Source organism: Crocodylus siamensis, chromosome 4 (genome assembly GCF_052110815.1).
Source record: "Crocodylus siamensis isolate JL-2025a chromosome 4, ASM5211081v1, whole genome shotgun sequence".
Lineage (NCBI taxonomy): Eukaryota > Metazoa > Chordata > Crocodylia > Crocodylidae > Crocodylus > Crocodylus siamensis.
Window position 1 is genome coordinate 172,618,616 of NC_143398.1, and position 19,325 is coordinate 172,637,940.

Sequence of the window (19,325 nt, forward strand, 5' to 3'; positions counted from 1 at the left end):
CGGCGGCGCTGGCGCTGCAGACCCTGCAGAGAGAGAGGCTCTGGCTCTTAGGATGCGACCCTGCCCCCGAACCAGCCCTCACGGGGCGGGCCACGCGTCACAGGAGGCGGTACTTGGGGGCTCTCCCCGCCACGGCGATTGGTCCGTGACTGGCGCTGTCCCATCGAAAGCCCGGCCGAGCAGCCACAGCGACGGTTGCCACGGCAACAAGGTGGCGTCGGGCTGTTCTAGTCCCTGTTTTCACCTCCCCCAACCGCAGTGCTTCGCTAACCGCCTCCGGGCAGAATGGTGTGGTAGAAAGCAACAGGGGGGCGGGCGACGACAATTGCTCTCGCGAGACCTCCGGGCGTCCCTAGCAACCGCCCGAGCGGCGGGGGAGCGGGCGGCGATGGACACGGAGGCGGCGGCCGAAGCGGAGGGGCTCTTCTGCCTGCAGCGTATCCTCCCCGCGCCGCCCGTGAGGGGCGGTGGGAGGCCGTTAGCGGAGGGGGGAAGGAAGTGGGGCGGGGTGGGCGCCCCAGTCCATTGAGCAATAAACGTAACGTGCCGCGGCGCAATACCTGTTAACGTGCCACAGCGCAATCTACGTAATATACGTAACGTGCCGCGGCGCAATATACGTAACATATATTGCGCTGCACTACATATGTGTGTAACCGGCTGCGGCGCAATATATGTAACGTGCTGCAGCGTAATATATGGTAATGTGCCATACTGCAATATGCGTAACATTACGTAACACGCGTAACGTGCTGCGGTGCAATATACGTAACATATATTGCACTGCACTATATATGTGTAACATGCTGCGGTGCAATATACGGGGCGTGCTGCAAGGGCCTGGGGAGGAGCCGCAGGGCACAGCCCAGTGGTTCCCCATCAGGGCCGGGCGAGAGATTTGTAGTAGACCGCTGTAGTGCCAGCACACCCTGCTCTGCTGCTGGTTTCCTGCTGCTCTTTACAAGAGGAGAGTTGCTCCCATGGCTTCCCCATGTTCACCAAGGGAGGGGGGAGGCAGAGCTGATGGTTTGTGAGGGGGGCCTTGAGCCCCTTGGGGGGTTGCTTTGAGTTGGAGCAGGTTCAGAAACGTGGGGGTAGACAGGTGGTCCTGCTTGGACCACAGGGTTGAGCTGGATAGCCTCTGCCAAGCCCTATGTTTTGTATGATTTCACTCTGATCAAGGGAGATGGGCCGAGTGGGGGAGGGCATCTGAATCCCAAGTGCAATCCTCTAGGTGCAAGGCCAGATTTGCACCTAGAGGATGCCTGCCTGGATTTGGGGAGTATCCGAAGCCCCAAACCAATGGAGGAGGGAGGGAGGAAGGATGCTTGCCCCATGGTAGACCTACACAGACTTGATGATTGAGTGCTGCTCGGTCAAATTTTGGAACCTGACTATCGAGCTTTTCCCGTTTGAATCTGGAGCTGATTTGGCCTTGAGGGGGAAGAAAAAAGTATGGATTATCATGTGTCTGTCTGTTCAGGCACTAATTTAACCAGTCACTATTCCCGCTACCCTGACTGTCTCCAGGGGTCTTCTGCTTCTGCTGCTTCTAGCATAGCATAGGTGGCTTCCCTGGCTCTTCTGCTCTTTGCTGTCCATATAGTGGATGCACTGTTGCCCAGCAATGAAATGGGAACTCTTCTCCCTTCCTTTGCTGTCTTGTGAACTCTTCAGTAGCAGCAGCCTTGCAGCTGTGTCTGCCATTCCGTCTCCACAATACTTGGTTCCTGGACCAGTTTACGGAACGGAGATTTCAGACACTACAAGTTGTTTCTTAGGGTGAGAAAGAAGAAAGGAAGTTCTTTGTGTGAGGCCACATTTGTATTTGTCTCTAAGAGTGGGGAAACAGATGCTCAGGACCTAGCCAGCTGCCTGGATGTCTAGAGCTACAGCTCTTGATGGCTAGTAGATGGCTTTAAAGAGCCTTTTACAAACTGGAACTGTTCTCCATGCCTGTCCTGACATGCTGCTGAGGTACTCTACCAGAAGTTTGTAGATACACTGAGCACATACTTCTTAATCCTTCCATTGAAGTCAGTGAAGTTCATGCAGTTTTATCCTGGTGTTAAGGAAAACAGTGTGTTAAGGAAAGCGTAATAGTTTGGATTTTTTTCTTGTTTTTCTTCTTCTTGAATAAAGAAAAACAAGCTCAGACTCATTAAAAGACAAACTATTTTGGACTAAATCCTTAGAATTAAAAACAAAAGATTTGCAGAGAGAAACTTAGGTGCAAAAAGGTTTTTGAATATACCAGTCCCTGGCTCTGTCTTTCAATTGGTAGGCCTGTGTATTTCCATTTTAGTGTGTTACTGAATTTGCACAAGAAGTTTGGAGGTTTACATAGCTAGTGGATTATTTTGTAAAGAGCTCTTGCAAATACCTGGTTTGTATATACAGTATACATGTATGCCATAATACAGTGGTTCCCAACCCTTTTAGACAGTGGACTGGAAGTGACTGTGGACCTGCATACTGCAGACCAGTACAGAAAAGGGTTTGCTGCCGGTCCGCAGTATGCCAGTCAGTTCTGGACTTCCAGTCAGGCAGCCAATCCTCCTGTGGACTGGCAGCCAACCCTTTGTGGCCCAGGAGTTGGGAACCTCTACCATAATACACTCCGCGTAGTCATGCAGGTGGATATGTGCAACTGTTCATTGACCTGATCACTGAAAATCAGACCTTATTCACTCAATGGCTACTCTCTTTATTTTGTGGTTTACAAGAGAAAAAGAGATCTCTCCAACTTTATATTAAGCTGGTATCTGATATGTATGCTTTCTTTATTCTGTTTAGTACGTGGTTGCCAAACACATATGTTCTAGGGAGCTGAGATTTCTTAACAGTTTTCTTGGAATTTAGCTGACTGTTTTGTTGATACAGGATGCATATTTGAATATCCTAGTGTAGCTATATTGTTTCTGTCCTGAGTATAGCAGTAAAAACTTGCTTGCACCTAGAGCTAAGATCTAGGAAGCTGGTTGGGAATATTAAAACAAAAAATATGTCTCTTACCTAACCTTTTGTTTAATTTTAACTTGTGTTACATAAAGGGGTTACCATATAAAATCACAATGCATGACATAATTTATTGCCAGCTTTCTTCCAGAATTGTTTCTCAACATGAATATTTCCCTAAACTTACACAGGATGAATGAGTGTTAACTGAATGCTTGAGGACATAATCAACCCTTTGCCATACTAACAAACACATTTGTTGCGCTTTCAAGAGACATGCCAATTCCTATTTAGAATGAGAAATATTTATTTTAGCCTCTTGTTTCAAGGAAACTGCGCTGTTTTCTCTATAGGAAAGATGGGTTGGAGTGAATTTAGAGGAGCCATGAACAATTTTCCAATTAAGTTTTACATTTTACAAGGTTCACTGATGCAATTGAATGTTCCTCTTAGGTCTTTTACTGTACAGCTACAGTAATTGTTCTGAGGGTCCAACAGCAGCTTCAGTACTTAATTTACTTGTGTTCTGTCCCAGAATGTGGATTTTCAGATGTACATTTGTGATATCATATCTCTAAATCTGCTTAAAAATATCTATTCAGAAAGGGCAAAATTAACTCAGAGGTTTAAAGGCAGTGCAGTTAGCCTCTATGATGCAATGGCTTTCTAACTGAGAACAGAATTTGGCCCACAGTTTAAGAGCAGAAGCTCATTTCTAATGGTAGCAAAAAAAAGAGGTGATATTTTAATACTGTATAAGCCTGTTATAAGAAGTCTGAGTGCTAAAGCCAAACTTAATTAGAATTGCATATGTGCATCCAAGGGCTGAAGCTACCCCTGAGTACATGAAGTTTGACTTTATGGAGATCAAGGGAGAAGCTGAGATTTATAGACAGCTGGGTTTTTGTTTGTTTGTTTTGCTTTATTTTTTTGCAGTTATTTCAAAAACTGTCTAAATTCTGTGGAATTTACCACATATTTCAGCTGTTTTAGACTTGACAAAATATCCAGAGGTTACCATAACAGAAGACTCTGAAGATGATTATCAATATGAAGAGGTAATCTATTTAGGAGATGGTCTTAAGTGATACCTGTGGTACATGATCCATCTCTTCTTTTTTATGTGCATCAGTCACTATAAGATCCTAATGACAAAGCAGTAAAACTTGTATTTGCATAATTTGTTCTGAAAAATACTAGTTATTCATTTTAGCTGATTTCAGCTAATTTGTAATGAACTTTCATTTACCTGCTTATTTAAATACAGTTACATATTTGATATATTTATTTCATATACCTATGCTTTCTTTGGGTCTGGTTTTCAGTTTCTTAATTTGCGTTCTGTTCTCTGTGATCCATGCTCAAAGGTCACGATCTGTATAAAAGCCTTGTGATTAACCTTTTTAAAAAATGGCAGTCACCATTTTGTCAGAAGCAAGACTGGAAAGATCTGCATTGAGTTCAGTGAGCTTTGGATCAAGTCTTTTGAGGTCAGGTTTGAAATCTTCAGGTCTCTGGAACTTCTGCCGGGCCAGGGTTTGGTACTGAGCTTTCTTTCTGTATAGCAGCGTTTCTCAACCCATCGGTCGCAACCCAAAAGTGGGTCACAAGAATATATGAAAGGGTCACAAACAAACTTTAAACATGGATTCTTCTTTAAACAAGAAAAATGTGGGAAATCATGAGTTTTCCCCTGCAGTTTGGTAGAGTTTCAGTTTGCAAGGGGCTGTTTGTGGCCCCTCATGCTCCACCCCCCCACCCCCCCTCTTCCCCCCCACATTGGAGGGGCTGGGGCCTGGGGGCAGGAGGCAGCTAGTTGGGAGTGAGGGGCACCACCAGTGCCAGAGGGCTGTTTTCTGCTTAAACTATTTACTGGGTTTTGACTGACCAGCAATGTTTACAAATGGGTCCAGGTACAAAAAAGGTTGAGAACCACTGCTCTGTAGTATATATTTCAACATCAAGCAACAATAATTCTTTCCTTAATGACACCAACTCCAAATATTTTCTTTAAAAAATTGTATTTTCTTTACTACCCCATGCTGAAGGGATTGAAACAATTATCAGTTGGACAAAAAAGTGATGTATTCTGTATCAATATCCTAATTTTAATTTTACTTCTTTTATGTTTTGATTCAGGTTCCAGCAGATGATGACTCTAGTCTCCTAGAAGGTGATGAAGATCTGGCAAAGGCTTTACAGACCATACAGGAGCAATCTGAGGATGCTCAAATTATAGTAAGCTTCCCAAAGGTTTATATTTAGTAAGAATCAATTGGTAATAAAAATGATTTTAAATTGGCTTAAAATGTTGACAGTATTATTTTATTTATTGAATATAATTGTGTACAGAGGATCACAACATAAGTCTCTGGAAAAATAAAAGAGATGTGATAAGACTGTGTCAGACATGAGAACGCACAAATATATTTACATTCCCCACCTTTAAAACACTTCATTTACCTTATTGACTATTCTATTCATAGTTTATATATTCCATGTATTGCATTAAAAGTATATAATAATTCACACCCTCCCCACACCACACTTGGCTAGGATTTTCTTTTCTTATAAGCATGAATTGATAAAGAATCATTTAGGCCATTAGTCAGCAAAATAATTACATATCCACTTATGGGCAGATCCAGGAGGGGAGGGCTGACTGCACAGTCCTTGCACAGGGAGCTGTTTGAGCTGCTGCTTTAGTATGGCTTCAGTGCTGCTTGAGTATGGCTCTGACCAACCTGTCAGAGGTGCTGCTTTAGTATAGCTCCAGAATCTAGGGGGTGAATGCTACCACTGCTTGTCTCCCCATCCTCTTGCCCACCACTATATTCAGCAGCAGGGGAAAAGGCTATGTCATTCAACTCCTGGGTTCTGGGGATGCACTGATAAGCCATTGAGCTCTGCTTACTGCCCATGTGCTGACTGCACCCCCTTGTATCTCTAGGATCCATCCCTGTATGCACTTATGTCCTACTAATGCCTATGTTTAATGTTTTTAAATAAAAGTAGGATTACTCCTTTTTTTTTAAGTTTAGTAACAGTCTAAATTGACTTGCCAGTTAAATTTTTATAGCCAATTAGCCACTAAATCTCAAATCCTGAAGCACTGTACATATGGTCTGTAGTAACCATTTCTTATCAGTTTAACTTGGCAGGCATCTATGCAGATGCTCCCATAAATAAACATGATTCCTCATGTGCTTAAAATGAAGCACGAGCTGATGTGCTTTGCTGAATCAGAGCTTTATTCGAATTAAATATTATTTAACATTTAGTATTAATTATAGATTTTTTTATATTTACTCTTTGATTTCAAGCCAGTCATAGAAAGGATGGAATTGTGAGTTCAGAAGTTATTTATGTTTTCAGATATATGCTTTACTTCAGTTTATTGGTGTAGTACAGTTGGATAGAAATACGTTTTTCCTCACCATCCATTTTTTCTGACACTGGATACTGGGCAAGATGAACCTATGGTCTGACCCAGTAAATGGTAGTTCTTATGTTCTTATAACTTCATAATTTATTCTGTAAGTTATTACCAGTCTTTCAGTGTTTGGCAAAGGCAAACAAATATAATCATAGAAAATTTAAATAGTTCTCAATAGCAGATCCAAAGAAAGTAACATATTTTATTGTGTGCTTGTAAATAAACTCATCAGATCTGTATTCCTTCCTGAAGCTTAGATGAAAAAAAAAAGAAAATAAAAACAATCTTTAGTTGTTAAATATTGAAAAACTACCCTTTTTCTAAGTAGTGGTAACACAATAGTTTCTAATATTTACTTGCACCTTTCCCCCGCAAAACCAGCTGGTGAAAAATGTAATGTACATTATATGCGAGAAAAGGGATCCCCTTTTCGGGAGCCATGGCAATTAACACTGCCACTGCTTTCCTGCTGCCAATTTTCCAGACCTGTGGGGAGATTGTCCACCCAGATGATATGGCCCCATGTGATTAATTGGGCTGGTGCATGGGCTCAGCCCTGGAGCCAGTGTGCAAGGTCTGAACCGGCATGTTGCCAGCACATAGCTTTGGACCTGGGGTGTGGTTTCAGAATGGATTTGGTGTGCTAAGTCCAACCCAGCATGTGGCTCAGACACAGGCGTATGGTGCCAGACTGAATGTGCTGGAGACAGCTCACGGGGTTAAACTCGGAGCACAGACCTAAACCCAGTAAACCGGTACACTGGGTCAGTCCCCCTGTGGTGTATGGGGCTGGCAGCAGGCTTGGCTCAAGAGCTGCTGCTACTCAGTTACCAGGAAGGACAATCTTTTTTTTTTTTTTTCTTTTCTTACTCTTTTTTTAAATTCAGGCTGCTCTTCTGAAACAAGGTGTGGGCTGTATGTGAAAAAATATGTTTTTTGAAATTCTTCAGAGATCAGATGCAGTTACATCTCTTTGACTATGCAAATTGACATTCAAGGAAAGAGTGGAACAATGGAGATTTTTGTTAGACTATTCATCTTTTGACAGTTTACAATTAGCTAATCTTTCAGCTGTTTCGTAGCTACTGTTTTATTGAGCTGTAAGACTGCCACATATACACACTGGATGTATGAAAACAATAACTTAGATTATATCCTGTATTATCAAAACAGCTGCAGTCTTTACAGTTGTTTTAAGCAAGTTGCACCGTATATGGTCAGTTTCAAACTGATTATGATTTTATCTTGTGAAAAGGTTTCTCTTCGCTTTTAGTCTCACTGTTGAGATGTTCTAATTCTTTAAATTGTAAAGCATCATTTTGGAAATGTAAATTGTATTTTCAGGCTTTGGTTGGTATGATTTGCAATGAAAAAAAGAGGTATTTTTTTACCATGCTTGTTAATTGCCTGATTGCTTTCATAATTAAATGTTTACTGTATATTTTATGAGGAGTAACTACTAGATTGTTTAATGCTAATTTACTGGAAAGCCCAGGTGTTGCTGCAAGTGGTTTTGGTGACTCAGCAAGTAGCACTCTTCTTTCTGAATTAATACTTAATCAGTATCCCAACACTAAGTTAAGAAATACTAAAGGTGGCGATGTGTTCTGTATATAATAGAAAGCAAAAACTGAATATTTGTGATCATCAGATTCATCATAAATGTAAATGTGAGCCCTTGTGTCCAGGCTAACTTCCAATTTACATTACTTAATGATTATGTCCTGCCATACCTCCATTTCCTCTGAAGTTTTAGTTTGATCGTTGTACTTTGTTGCTCATCATGGCAAATTGTACACCCAGTTTTGAATTAAAGGCTGTATTTCAATAGTAGGTGGAATTATTTTTATTTTTAAATATTTTTATTAAGAAAATTATAAAGAATGGACATAATTTTATACACAGATCAAATTGAGATCCAAGCATAGAGTAAGCAGAACTTAGAATTCATGGTTAATTATTGTGTCTAAAACATTTATACTTTCTCTTATTGATAAGAATGTCAGGCACAACCGGTAAAATTTGAGAAGAGAAGAAAAACTGTTTTAAAATTTGCTAGCTAATTAGTGGTTTTAAAAACTAAGATCACTATGCACAGAACCAACCAGTACATGTTACTATTTACTATTTTAAGGGAGAGGAAAAAATATAGGAGCACAGATTAAAGTTATGTTCCAGGAAAACATTGTGGAGCAAAAATGTCCTCTTTTGGATCTCTTTTTGAGTATAGTAGAGACAGAGAAAAAATATATAGGACTTATTGTGCCTCTCTGATCCACTGCTGCCAAGTCTCAACAAGGGAGAAGACCCTAACTTATACCCTGGACATAAGTTCTCCATGGGAACCTGTTGCCAGTGGAGATCATAAGTAGTCTCATTGTCCATCCATGACTAAACCATGAGTATAGGTGGCTATACCCTGTACATGAGGGATCGAGAGGATAAAATGAGGGGGAGAGGGGCATGGCTCTCTATGTCAAGGAAAGCTACGCGTCCCTGCAAGTCGACATTGGCACCCACGGTGGACGACTTGAGACCCACTGTTATAATCCGTGGGGAACAAGGCACAGGGATACTATGATGGGGGTCTTCTATAGACTCCCTCCCCAGAGTCAAGACCTTGACCAGAAGTTCACCAGGGAATTAACTGAGGCTGCACGGTCCCAATGTGTGGTTGTCATGGGAGACTTTAACTACCCAGATATCTCATGGGAGGAGCGCTCAGCCAAATCCGAGCGGTTGCAAAGCTTTCTCTCGTGTGGATGACCTCTGTCTGACGCAGGAAGTCTATGGGCTGACGAGAGGTAAAGCGCTGCTCGACCTCATACTGGTAACCAGGGATGACCTAATCAGCAACCTAGCAATTGAAGGGAAGCTGGGTGATCATAAACTGATCACCTTCATCATCTGCTGTAAAGCTGGCAAGTCAGTCAGTAATACAGAAGTCCTCGACTTCAGGAAAGCTGACTTCAACAAGCTAAGGAGACTTGTCAGAGGGGCCCTAAATGGCCACAACCCAATGGAGAGGGGAGTTCAGGACGAGTGGTTGCTTCTTAAGGGAGCAATCCTGGATGCGCAAGCAAAGTCCATCCTGTCTCGGAGGACAGGCAGCAAAAGGGCACAGCAGCTCCATTGGCTCTTCAGGGAATTGGTTGACCTCCTGCATCTTAAAAGGAAGACCTACAAAGGATGGAGGACTGGAACTGCCACCAAGGAGGAATACTCTGCTTTAGTTCGGAATTGCAGAGAGCAAATCAGAAAAGCCAAGGCTGTGATGGAACTCCAGCTAGCTACAAATATCAAGGACAATAAAAAGTCCTTTTTCAGATATGTGGGAAGCTGGAGGAAAAGCAAGGGCAACATTGGACCCCTATTAAACCAGATGGGGCAACTGACAACTGATGCCCAGGAAAAAGCGAACTTGCTAAATGGGTACTTTGCATCAGTTTTTCACCAGTTCCATGGGACAGCCCTGCCCACTATGGGTCAGGGAAGCCCAGGTGAGGGAGATTCCTTGCCCTCCATTGAAGCTGACCTCATGAAGGAATACCTTGACAGGCTGGATGCCTTCAAGTCAGCTGTCCCTGATGGGTTACACCCATGGGTACTCAGGGAGCTGGCAAGCATCATAGCTCAGCCACTGGCATGGATCTTTGAGAGCTCTTTGCGCTCTGGTGAAGTGCCTGATGATTGGAAGAGGGCCAATGTGGTGCCGATCTTCAAGAAAGGGAGGAAAGTAGATCCGGCAAACTACAGGCCCATCAGCCTGACCTCTATCCTGGGGAAGGTCTTGGAAAAGATTATCAAGGAGGCCATCCTTAACAGACTAGCTGAAGGCAATATCTTGAGGGATACCCAGTGTGGGTTTGTTGTGGGTAGGTCTTGCTTGACCAATCTCATTTCCTTTTATGACCAGGTGAGCTATCATCTGGACAAGGGGTAAGAGATCGATGTTGTATACCTCGACTTTAAAAAAGCCTTTGATCTGGTATCCCACAATCACCTCTTGGCTAAACTAGCTAACTGCGATCTACTGGCTGGGGAACTGGCTCCATGGTAGGACCCAGAGGGTGGTGGTTGTTGGGAGCCAATCGTCTTGGTGCGCCGTGACCAGTGGGGTCCCACAAGGCTCTGTCCTAGGGCCTCTTCTGTTTAACATCTTCATCACTGATGTGGACATTGGTGGCAGAAGTGGACCGGCCAAGTTTGCTGATGACACCAAACTCTGGGGTAAAGCATCCACACCTAAGGATAGGAGGGTGATCCAGGCGGATCTGGACAGACTCATGAAATGGGCGGACGAGAACCTGATGGTGTTCAACGCTGAAAAATGCAAGGTTCTCCACCTTGGGAGGAAAAACCTGTACCATGCTTATAGGCTGGGTGGTGCTACGCTGGTTAGCACTAGAGATGAAAGGGACTTGGGGGTCGTGGTTGACCACAAGATGAACATGAGCCTTCAGTGTGATGCTGCAGCTAGTAAAGCAAGCAAAACGCTGGCTTGCATCCATAGATGCTTCTCAAGCAGATCCCGGGACATTATTCTCCCATTGTACTCGGCCTTGGTGAGGCCGCAGCTGGAGTACTGCGTCCAGTTTTGGGATCCACAATTCAAAAGGGATGTGGAGAAGCTTGAGAGGGTGCAGAGGAGAGCCACGTGCATCATCAGAGGTCAGGAAAACAGACCTTATGATGAGAGGCTGAGAGCCATGCGGCTCTTTATCCTGTAAAAGCGCAGGCTTAGGGATGATCTGGTGGCCACCTATAAGTTTATCGGGGTGCTCATCAGGATCTGGGGGAATGTCTATTCACTAGAGCCCCCCAAGGGATGACGAGATTGAACGGTCACAAACCCTGCCGCAACCAATTCAGGCTGGACATAAGAAAGAATTTCTTCACTGTCCAAGCGCCCAGGGTTTGGAATGGACTGTCACCGGAGGCGGTTCAAGCACCCACTTTGAATGCCTTCAAGACACATTTGGATGTTTATCTTGCTGGGATCCTATGATCCCTGCTGACTTCTTGCCCCTGGGACAGGGAGCTGGACTCAATGATCCTCCGGGGTCTCTTCGAGCCCAAATGTCTATGAAATCTATGAAATTTTTCACCTGTATCATGGGGATGTGATGGCACCTGGCACAGATGCAATTATGCCGGGGGAGAGTTTTCCTGGACAGGGGGATATTTTTGCTAGCCATCTATATCTTTATCCTCATTTGTCCAAGTCAGGGATCACCAGCCTGTGGAATCTGTGCCACATGTGGCAAGGGCTGTCTCTGGGTGTGGGACATGGGTCAGGGTTGCGAACCCAAGAACATTTTTTTTTAAACTGACAATCTTCAACCTTTTTACATGCAACCAAACTTTTTTACTGACACATTTTTTACATAATGTTACATAATTTATTTCAAATTAGTATGAGCACACACTCAGGGAATCCATAAAGAGGTCTGCCTCCCACTTCCTTGAAGGGGACATACTGTTGGGGGTTCCTGAGAAGTGTGGTGCAAAAGGAATTAGGAGTCCTGTGGGCTGGTTCTGTGTCCTCCCAGAGCCTGCAGCTGCCACCTTAGCCCCTATGTCCTGGGCTGCCCAAGAGGTGCTGTGACATGTGCAGACAGTGACAGACCCCAGCTCCAGGATGAGCCCTGTGGGGAGTGCTCCAGCTCGTGATGCTCTTTGGGGAGCCTGTGCAATTGTGGGTAGGGGAACTTGGGCTTGCTGCTTTGGTAGCTGCCTTTTTCTGGTGGCTCAGGTTCTGGCATCTGTCCTCTATCCTTGAAGTATCCTTACCTCCCAGGCTGTGCTGGCAGGCTCTGTGTCCAGCCTCTGGGGCACCCTGCTCATCTTTCTGGCTACCTTTGTGCTACCTGCTCTACTGCAGGGGGCATGTACTTTGCAAGGTGTACAGGAAAAAGGGAGAACTGGAGCACAGTATAGGGACTCTCCAAGCCCTGTTCTCTGTGACTGGACACACTCCCTGCCATTCATGTCCAGCCTAACCTGTCTCCTCCCCTGTGAGAACAAAGCAGTAGGAATTCCCTTTCCATGCATATGCTGAGACTCAAACATTATCTCGTTGCAAAGGTCCTAGTGGACAGCAGCAGTGGGGAGCAGGGTTGCTAACCAACCATAATTTTTATGCACATTGAAATATTTTTTTGGAGAAGTGTTTTTAACTACTTTTTTTTATGGACTGTCCATACATTTTGACAGTGGGCAACCCTGCACGTGGCAGATCAGGGAGAGGGCAGGCAGCATTGGGCAGAAAGTAGAAAGCAGCAGATTTGGGAAGAGGGGATCAGAGTGGCACTCAGGGAGAATGTGAAGCTGATTAGTGATGCTGCTGCATCTGCTGAAAAGATTTTTTTTGGTCATAGTGCTTGTCTGAAGCTGATGTTTTAGCCAATGCAATATAATGTGTTTGCTAATCACAGAGTATAAATGATTTCTGATCAAAAGCAAGAGTTGTTTTCTATATGTAAATTAATATACTTTTCATAACATTATGCTCCTTCTCATTTGTTTGTTTTTTTCTCTTTAAATTCTACTTCTTTTGTAGTGCATAAAGAAAAGAGAATTATGATGCTTCACTGTGTGTATTTTTGTTAGATTTTCATGTAAGAATTCTGTGTAGCATTTTAGATGGGTTCCTCACCTCTTTTACACGTAGATTCAGAGCCTCTACTATACAATTTTATATCAAAGCAAGTACCTCTGCAATACCTTATTCTGTAGATACATCTAGTACTATTACATTTTCGGATCTTACTTTATTTTTTAGGGATCCCGGTTGTCAGTTTAAAGCTGGTTTTTTTTAGTCTTCCCATGTTGATTTGATTTGTAGTTTGTTTGGTCTTGCTGTTAAAAATTCTACATTTTCTCCATTGTTTCTTTCATATCTGCTTCCAGCTGAGTGAGTTTGCAAAGAATGTCTCAATTTTATTTTCCAAAGAAGATAAGGCAACACAAAATATATTTTTTTAATTTAATGATGTTCATCAATCCTTGAACAGAAAATTCCTCTAAGTATCAGCAGATGGTACTGTAGGGAGGCCCTAGCTTTAAGGGAGCCCTTCTTACTGTGCTTGTTTATTAGGTGGTTTGCTGTCACCAGAATCGGCACTTTTTAGATTGTGATGACATTTTTGCAGTTTTCATTGAGTAAGCAATAATAAACAAAGACCTTACAATGGATAAATAAGCAGAAGATCTTTTAGGATGTTTCTGCTTGTCTATTGACTTATATGGCCTTCATCTATGTCATAAGCATATGGTTACTTTTCACTTAAATGCATTTTATGGTCACACTGTATATATGAAGCAGGGAGAAGTAGTTATCGCTAGATAGACATTTCTCATTCTGAAATTTTTGTGAATCACATTGCAATTGGTAAGGTGGGCTGTGGATTAAAAAATTATGAGAATTACTGCAATAGATGCTTCCTATCCTTTTGCAGTTCTCTGCTCAAACTTCAGTTTCTGAAATAAGATATTTACTACACCATAACTACAGGATGGGTGGTGGTCCAGTGGCTGGCACAGCATCTGAATGGGACCTGGGGGTCACAATCACAATTGACTGGAAGATGAACATGAGCCAACAGTGCAATGAAGTCACCACCAGGACAAATAGAACTCTGATGTGCATCGGCCGATGTGTTGCCAGTAAATTCATGGAGGTGCTTATCCCTCTGTACTTGGCATTGGCAAGGCTGCAGCTGGAGTACTGTGTCCAGTTCTGGACACCACACTTCAGGAAGGATGTGGATAAGCTTGAGAGGGTACAGAGAAGGGCCACCCATATGATTAGGGGCTTGGAGGATAAGCTCTATGAGGAGAGACTCCAGGAACTGGGTCTGTTCAGTCTGAGTAAGAGAAGAGTGAGAGGTAACTTGATAGCCACTTGCAAGTATGTCAGGTCTGAGCACCAAGATCTAAGGGAACAACTCTTCAGGAAGGCACCCCTTGGAAGGACGAGAACCAATGGGCACAAGCTAATAGAAGGAAAATTTAGGCTAGACGTAAGAAATAAGTAATTTTCTATAAGGGTACCAAAGGTAGAACCTGTAACACACTCTCAGCAGAGGTGGTGCAGTCGCCATCCTTGGAGGTGTTCAAGATGAGACTGGATAAGCACTTTGAGCCCAATATCCTCCTGCCCATGGCAGGGGACTGGACTTGATGGTTTTACAGATCCCTTCTGGTCCTTTGATTCTATGATTCTAAGTATAAAATACATGGTAGTGTCCATTAAATGCAGTCCACCCCAGTGCCCACTCTTTTTTCAAGCCATGATGAGTCATATGCTTGAGTCATATGCAATGACTTCCTCTTCACTCCCACAGTTGAGCTGCACCTTTCTCTCCCATTTCCAGTGATTCCTGTTTCTTTACCAGCCTTATACGTCTGGGAAGCATCACCAAGCGGTTTACCCAAAATCCTTTTATCGCCCTCTCTCTGTTTCATGTAATTAGTGTGCCCTGGCCGCCCACAAAGTGGAGCTGGACTAGGTTACCCAAAATGCTTCAACTATATATAAATTTTTGGAGGAACTGAGGACTCATGACAAGAACACCTAGTTCTAGTTGTGAGTAGGGGGCTAATTAGCACATGGATCCTTTGTGGGTGGATATCTGGAGTACACAAACATACTGAGCAGTAGTAAGGTATGGGGTCACCACGGCTTGAAATGCTGCTGACACTGCTGGAGCCCAGCCCAGTGAACAATATAGTAAATCATGAGCCTTTTGGCTTTGGATTAATATCAAGCATAGTTTGTGTTATATATATGTGAAGGTGCTCAAGTGCTGCTTAAAAGTGTGTTGATGGAGTACCTGTGCTAAAACTTGCAACAGTTTAAAAAAAGGTAGCATGCATCAGTTCTGGATAAGCTAAGTCTATGAGTACCATATGCAAATTACTACAGGTGTGTTTAATTTCAAAGTATAGTGTTTTCAAGTTTGCTCCTCACTTCCATGTGCTCACAGAGAGTAGAGTCTGACAGAAAGAAGAGGGGGCAGGGGCTGCAGGGGGAAGACGTTGGAGGGAGACAGAGGGGAAGGTGGCTAACTTACTCTCCAGATTTATTTTCCTTCCTGTGTCAATGGGAAGGGGATAAATTCAAGGCAAACCTCCAATAATTATATCATACACCTCAAAAATTATAACTAACTAGTCATTTGCCCATCAAGAATGATGGGCGGGGAGCAGATGGAGACGGAGCACTGTGTTCCCCACACAGTCTGGGCCTGCTCCCTCCTTCCCTCCTGCCGCTTGGGTTCCGGGCCTGCTCCCCTCTTCCCTGCTGCGGCAGCAGGGGGAGGGGAGGAGTGGGCCCAGGCCTGATGCTGGGGTGTGGGGGGGACTGGGCCCAAGGTTCGGGAGAAGTCAGCCTACTGCAGCGGGGGGAGCAGCGGGCCCAGGCCAGTGTGGCAGTGATGGGGGACAGGAGGAGCAGGCTTGAGGCCAATATGCAGGGGGGAGGGAAGGAGTGGGCCTGGGCCCAAGGTGGGGAGGAGGCCCACTTTTCCCCTCCCCCTGTTGCTGCCTCATTGGGCCAGGCCCAGTGCACCCCTCTGGCCATGGCAGGTCCACTCCACACCCCCCTCAGGCCCGTTCCCCCACATTTGCATTGGGCCCAGGTTCACTCCTCCCGCCCACTGCCTCTTTCCACCCCCCCACTATGGTGTGCCTGTTTCTCCCCCCCGTGTCGGGCCTGCTCCTCCCCCTATCGCTGCCGTGTCAGCTCTGCAGGTGGTGACAACAGAAGGGGGGAGGGGCGGCCCAAGGCCAGTGCCAATGGCCTTGCCCCCCCTCCATAGTGTCCCGACCCCGCTATCCCCCCACACTGCCGCCAAAAACCGCCAAGGAGCAAGGAGGGGGGGCAAGGCCAGCTCCAGTGACCTCTTTTCCCCCACCACTCCATCATCGTCACCCCCAGGGAGCAGGGTGGGGTGGTGAGGCCAGCTGTGCTGGCCTCGTCCCACCCCACTCCATGCCCACCATCATGGCAGCGCTTCCCCACCCTGCCACCTCCTGTCCCAATGCTGTATTCACACTGTGATTGGTTGTTTCAGTCAGCCAATCACAGTGCAAACAAAGCATTATGGACAGACAGACAGACATATAAAGGCTTTTATCCTATTGGAATTTATACGTTTTCCATATATAAAATCTAAATACGGTACAAGAAAACTCTACTGAGCATTTTCTTAATGTCATGAGGATAAAAGAAGCATAGAAAGGAAGCTGTTGTATGGCCACTTCATTTCTACAATTAACGACTAGACCTTTATGATGTGACATATCTCAAAAGACTCAAAATATGTGGGACTTTATATTTAGCCTTAAACATATAGTATTATTTATCATGGACTACTGCACATAATTAAGGCAGGATCTTTCAAATGCAATTGATGCTACATATTTAAAGTTAAATAGGCAGTTTGAACTACAGCAAAATGTATGAACTTTTCATAGCCACTTTGTGCTCTACAAAAACAATTTGTAAACCCCCTGGGTCTTGCTGGCTGGTAGCATTCTGTGTGAAACACGTGTCTGAAATAACTTGTCGCTGCCACCCCCAGCTTTCCCACTGTCTCTACTCTGGCTTTTTGACATTTATTTCAGGTTGTGGTTATTGGTCCAGAGCCCAGTTCAGAGCATGGGGTCAGAGGTGTGGCTACAGTATGGGGCTGAGGTCACAAACCACATTGGCCCTGTGTGTAGTGTCAAATTCACAGACTGGACCTGGACCATGGACTGTTCCCACACCAGTCATCTGGTCCATAGGGTCAAAAGATTGGGGACTGCTGTGTTAGTGCTTAGACTAGTTTCTGTTATGTGCTGTGTTCTTTCTTACCCTTTCCCCATGGGGAAAAGTGCTTTCAGTGGATTTCTTGTTTTGAGAAGGTGCATTAGTGGGAGCTTGTGTTGCTGCAGAGACAAACTGTGGCATTCTGCACTAGCTGGACATCCCTTTATCACATTTCTCTAGTCTAACCAAGAGGTGATGAAGGTAGGAACAATTGTGGCCAGATTATCATCCACCAACATGGCATGTGATCTCTTAGGGAGAAATTACACATTAGAGTTATCAGGTGCTAGTTGTAAAGAATATTAGTTTGTTTTAAGGTGAGCATGTGCTAGTGGTCAGTGGCACATTAAGGTTTAATACCATCTCTAACATGCATTGCTCAGACCTGTTACTAGAGGGCTGGAGAACAGAGCTGTGGCTAGGGCTGTACGTCTGTTGCACGCCTGCCTTGCTTGCCTCTAGGGGCATGTCCAGATGAATGTGGCCAAGCAGTATGTGGTGTGGCAAACACATCTGCAGCACCACATACTGCACAGTCAGTTGTTCTCTGCGCTGCAGAGGCATACTGCTCATGCATTCGCTGCTTGGATTTATTTTTCCAGATTTTGTTTTGACCCCTGCATATCCAGGGGTCAAAAAAACCCACAGGGAAAAAAAAAAAGAACAGTGCATACACAGGCAGTGCACACAGCTGAAACGCGCAGCTGGGCTGCCTGGAGCCATGCTCCATCTTCTGACCAGGCTCCTTATGGCAGGATTGCCACAGCTGCAGCCCTGGGAAGCCCCCAAGACCCCAGGCAAGGCTGCTGGGGCCAGCACAGTACTGGCCTCAGCCTCCTCTACCACTCTGGGGTCACTCGCTGTGTGCCAAAGCAAGCTTTCCCCAGGAACAAGTGGCTGTGGCTTTCCCCAGGGACAAGTGGCTGCGGTGCAAGGTGCACCACTGCTACTTGTCCCCAGGGAACCAAATATCTGTGCTTTTGTGGATGTAGCTTAGGAGTCTTAAAGTTATGCCATTTTGTGCAAGAATTATCTTTGAGCTGTGCTACCTAGCTCGAGTTAAGTTAACTTCTGGCTGTTTTCTTTTGAGAGAAAACCACAGATTTGTGATCTTCCAGCATCTTTGTGGGACTCCACATCTGATGATTCAGTGTAGCCTTTTTTTGGTACAAAAATCCAGGAAGAATTAAGACCATTTTAATGCATCACATTGGATGCCTATCACTTCCTTCAGGTCAGACACTAAAGTAGTTTGAGTTCCTCATCCTTGTCTCTGAATAGAGCTGGAGCCAGGTCCAGCATATTAACTTCAGTTAGATGAGCTTGTATCTGACTTTTGGATTGATTATGAGCTTGCTCAGGAATAAGTGTCTTGCTGCAGGGTGTAGTGGACTACAAAACCAGTTACTGGGGAGTAACTAATTGATTAAAGGCTGGAAGGAAGAAATTAATCTAAGACTAATAAGTGGCTCTAAGGACTCAATGGTATAACAAAGATATTGTAGTAAATAGAGATGAATTTCAAAGAAGCAACCATAGCAAACTTCAGTTTTCAAGAAATGAATTCCTTTTTTAAAAATGATGCATACATTTAATGGAAGTTCCACCTGGGGAGTTTGTGTTAGTACAGAATATTTTCCTTTAGTATCTATTTGCCTTTAATATTTTTTTTCATTTCATTTCATTATAATTTGTCTTGTTTTTTATTGTAAGCAGCCCTGAATCTTTTTTGGGAGGGTAGTGTGAAAATCTAATAAATGTTTGTCTTAAGGACTTTGGCATGCAAGTATTGTACAATAAAAGATGATTTCACAAACAAAGGGCAAAATAATTAACCAAAGTACTTGTTGTCTATGTTTAGTTCTCACCATTTATTTTTAAATTCTCAGGAATGTAAATAGATAGGTGTTGTTTCAGTCAATGAAGGAGAAAAGAACATGACGAACAGAGGATTTGCTTTGTTTTCTTCATTGTTTCTAGAGTCAATAAAAAGTTTATAGTATCTTTGTAATAGGATGGTAGACTGGGATGTGCTCTGTTTGTTCTAAACTCTTCTGAATCTCTGAGAAGAGCCCCATTGAACAATTGTGTGCTGTAATTTTCTGTGACCAC

The 19,325-nt window shown here is 44.1% G+C and overlaps 1 protein-coding gene across 1 annotated transcript in view; it reads left to right on the top strand.

The window, feature by feature from the left end:
* Positions 1 to 338: 338 nt before the first annotated feature.
* The window catches only part of SPAG16 (sperm associated antigen 16), a 947,700-nt gene continuing 928,713 nt past the window's right edge, over positions 339 to 19,325 (top strand). The window contains exons 1-3 of the mRNA XM_090041227.1: positions 339 to 437; positions 3,970 to 4,016; positions 5,098 to 5,196. Of these exons, the coding sequence (XP_089897353.1) occupies positions 389 to 437; positions 3,970 to 4,016; positions 5,098 to 5,196 (195 nt within the window). The 5' untranslated portion in view covers positions 339 to 388. The remainder of the gene's footprint in view (positions 438 to 3,969; positions 4,017 to 5,097; positions 5,197 to 19,325) is intronic.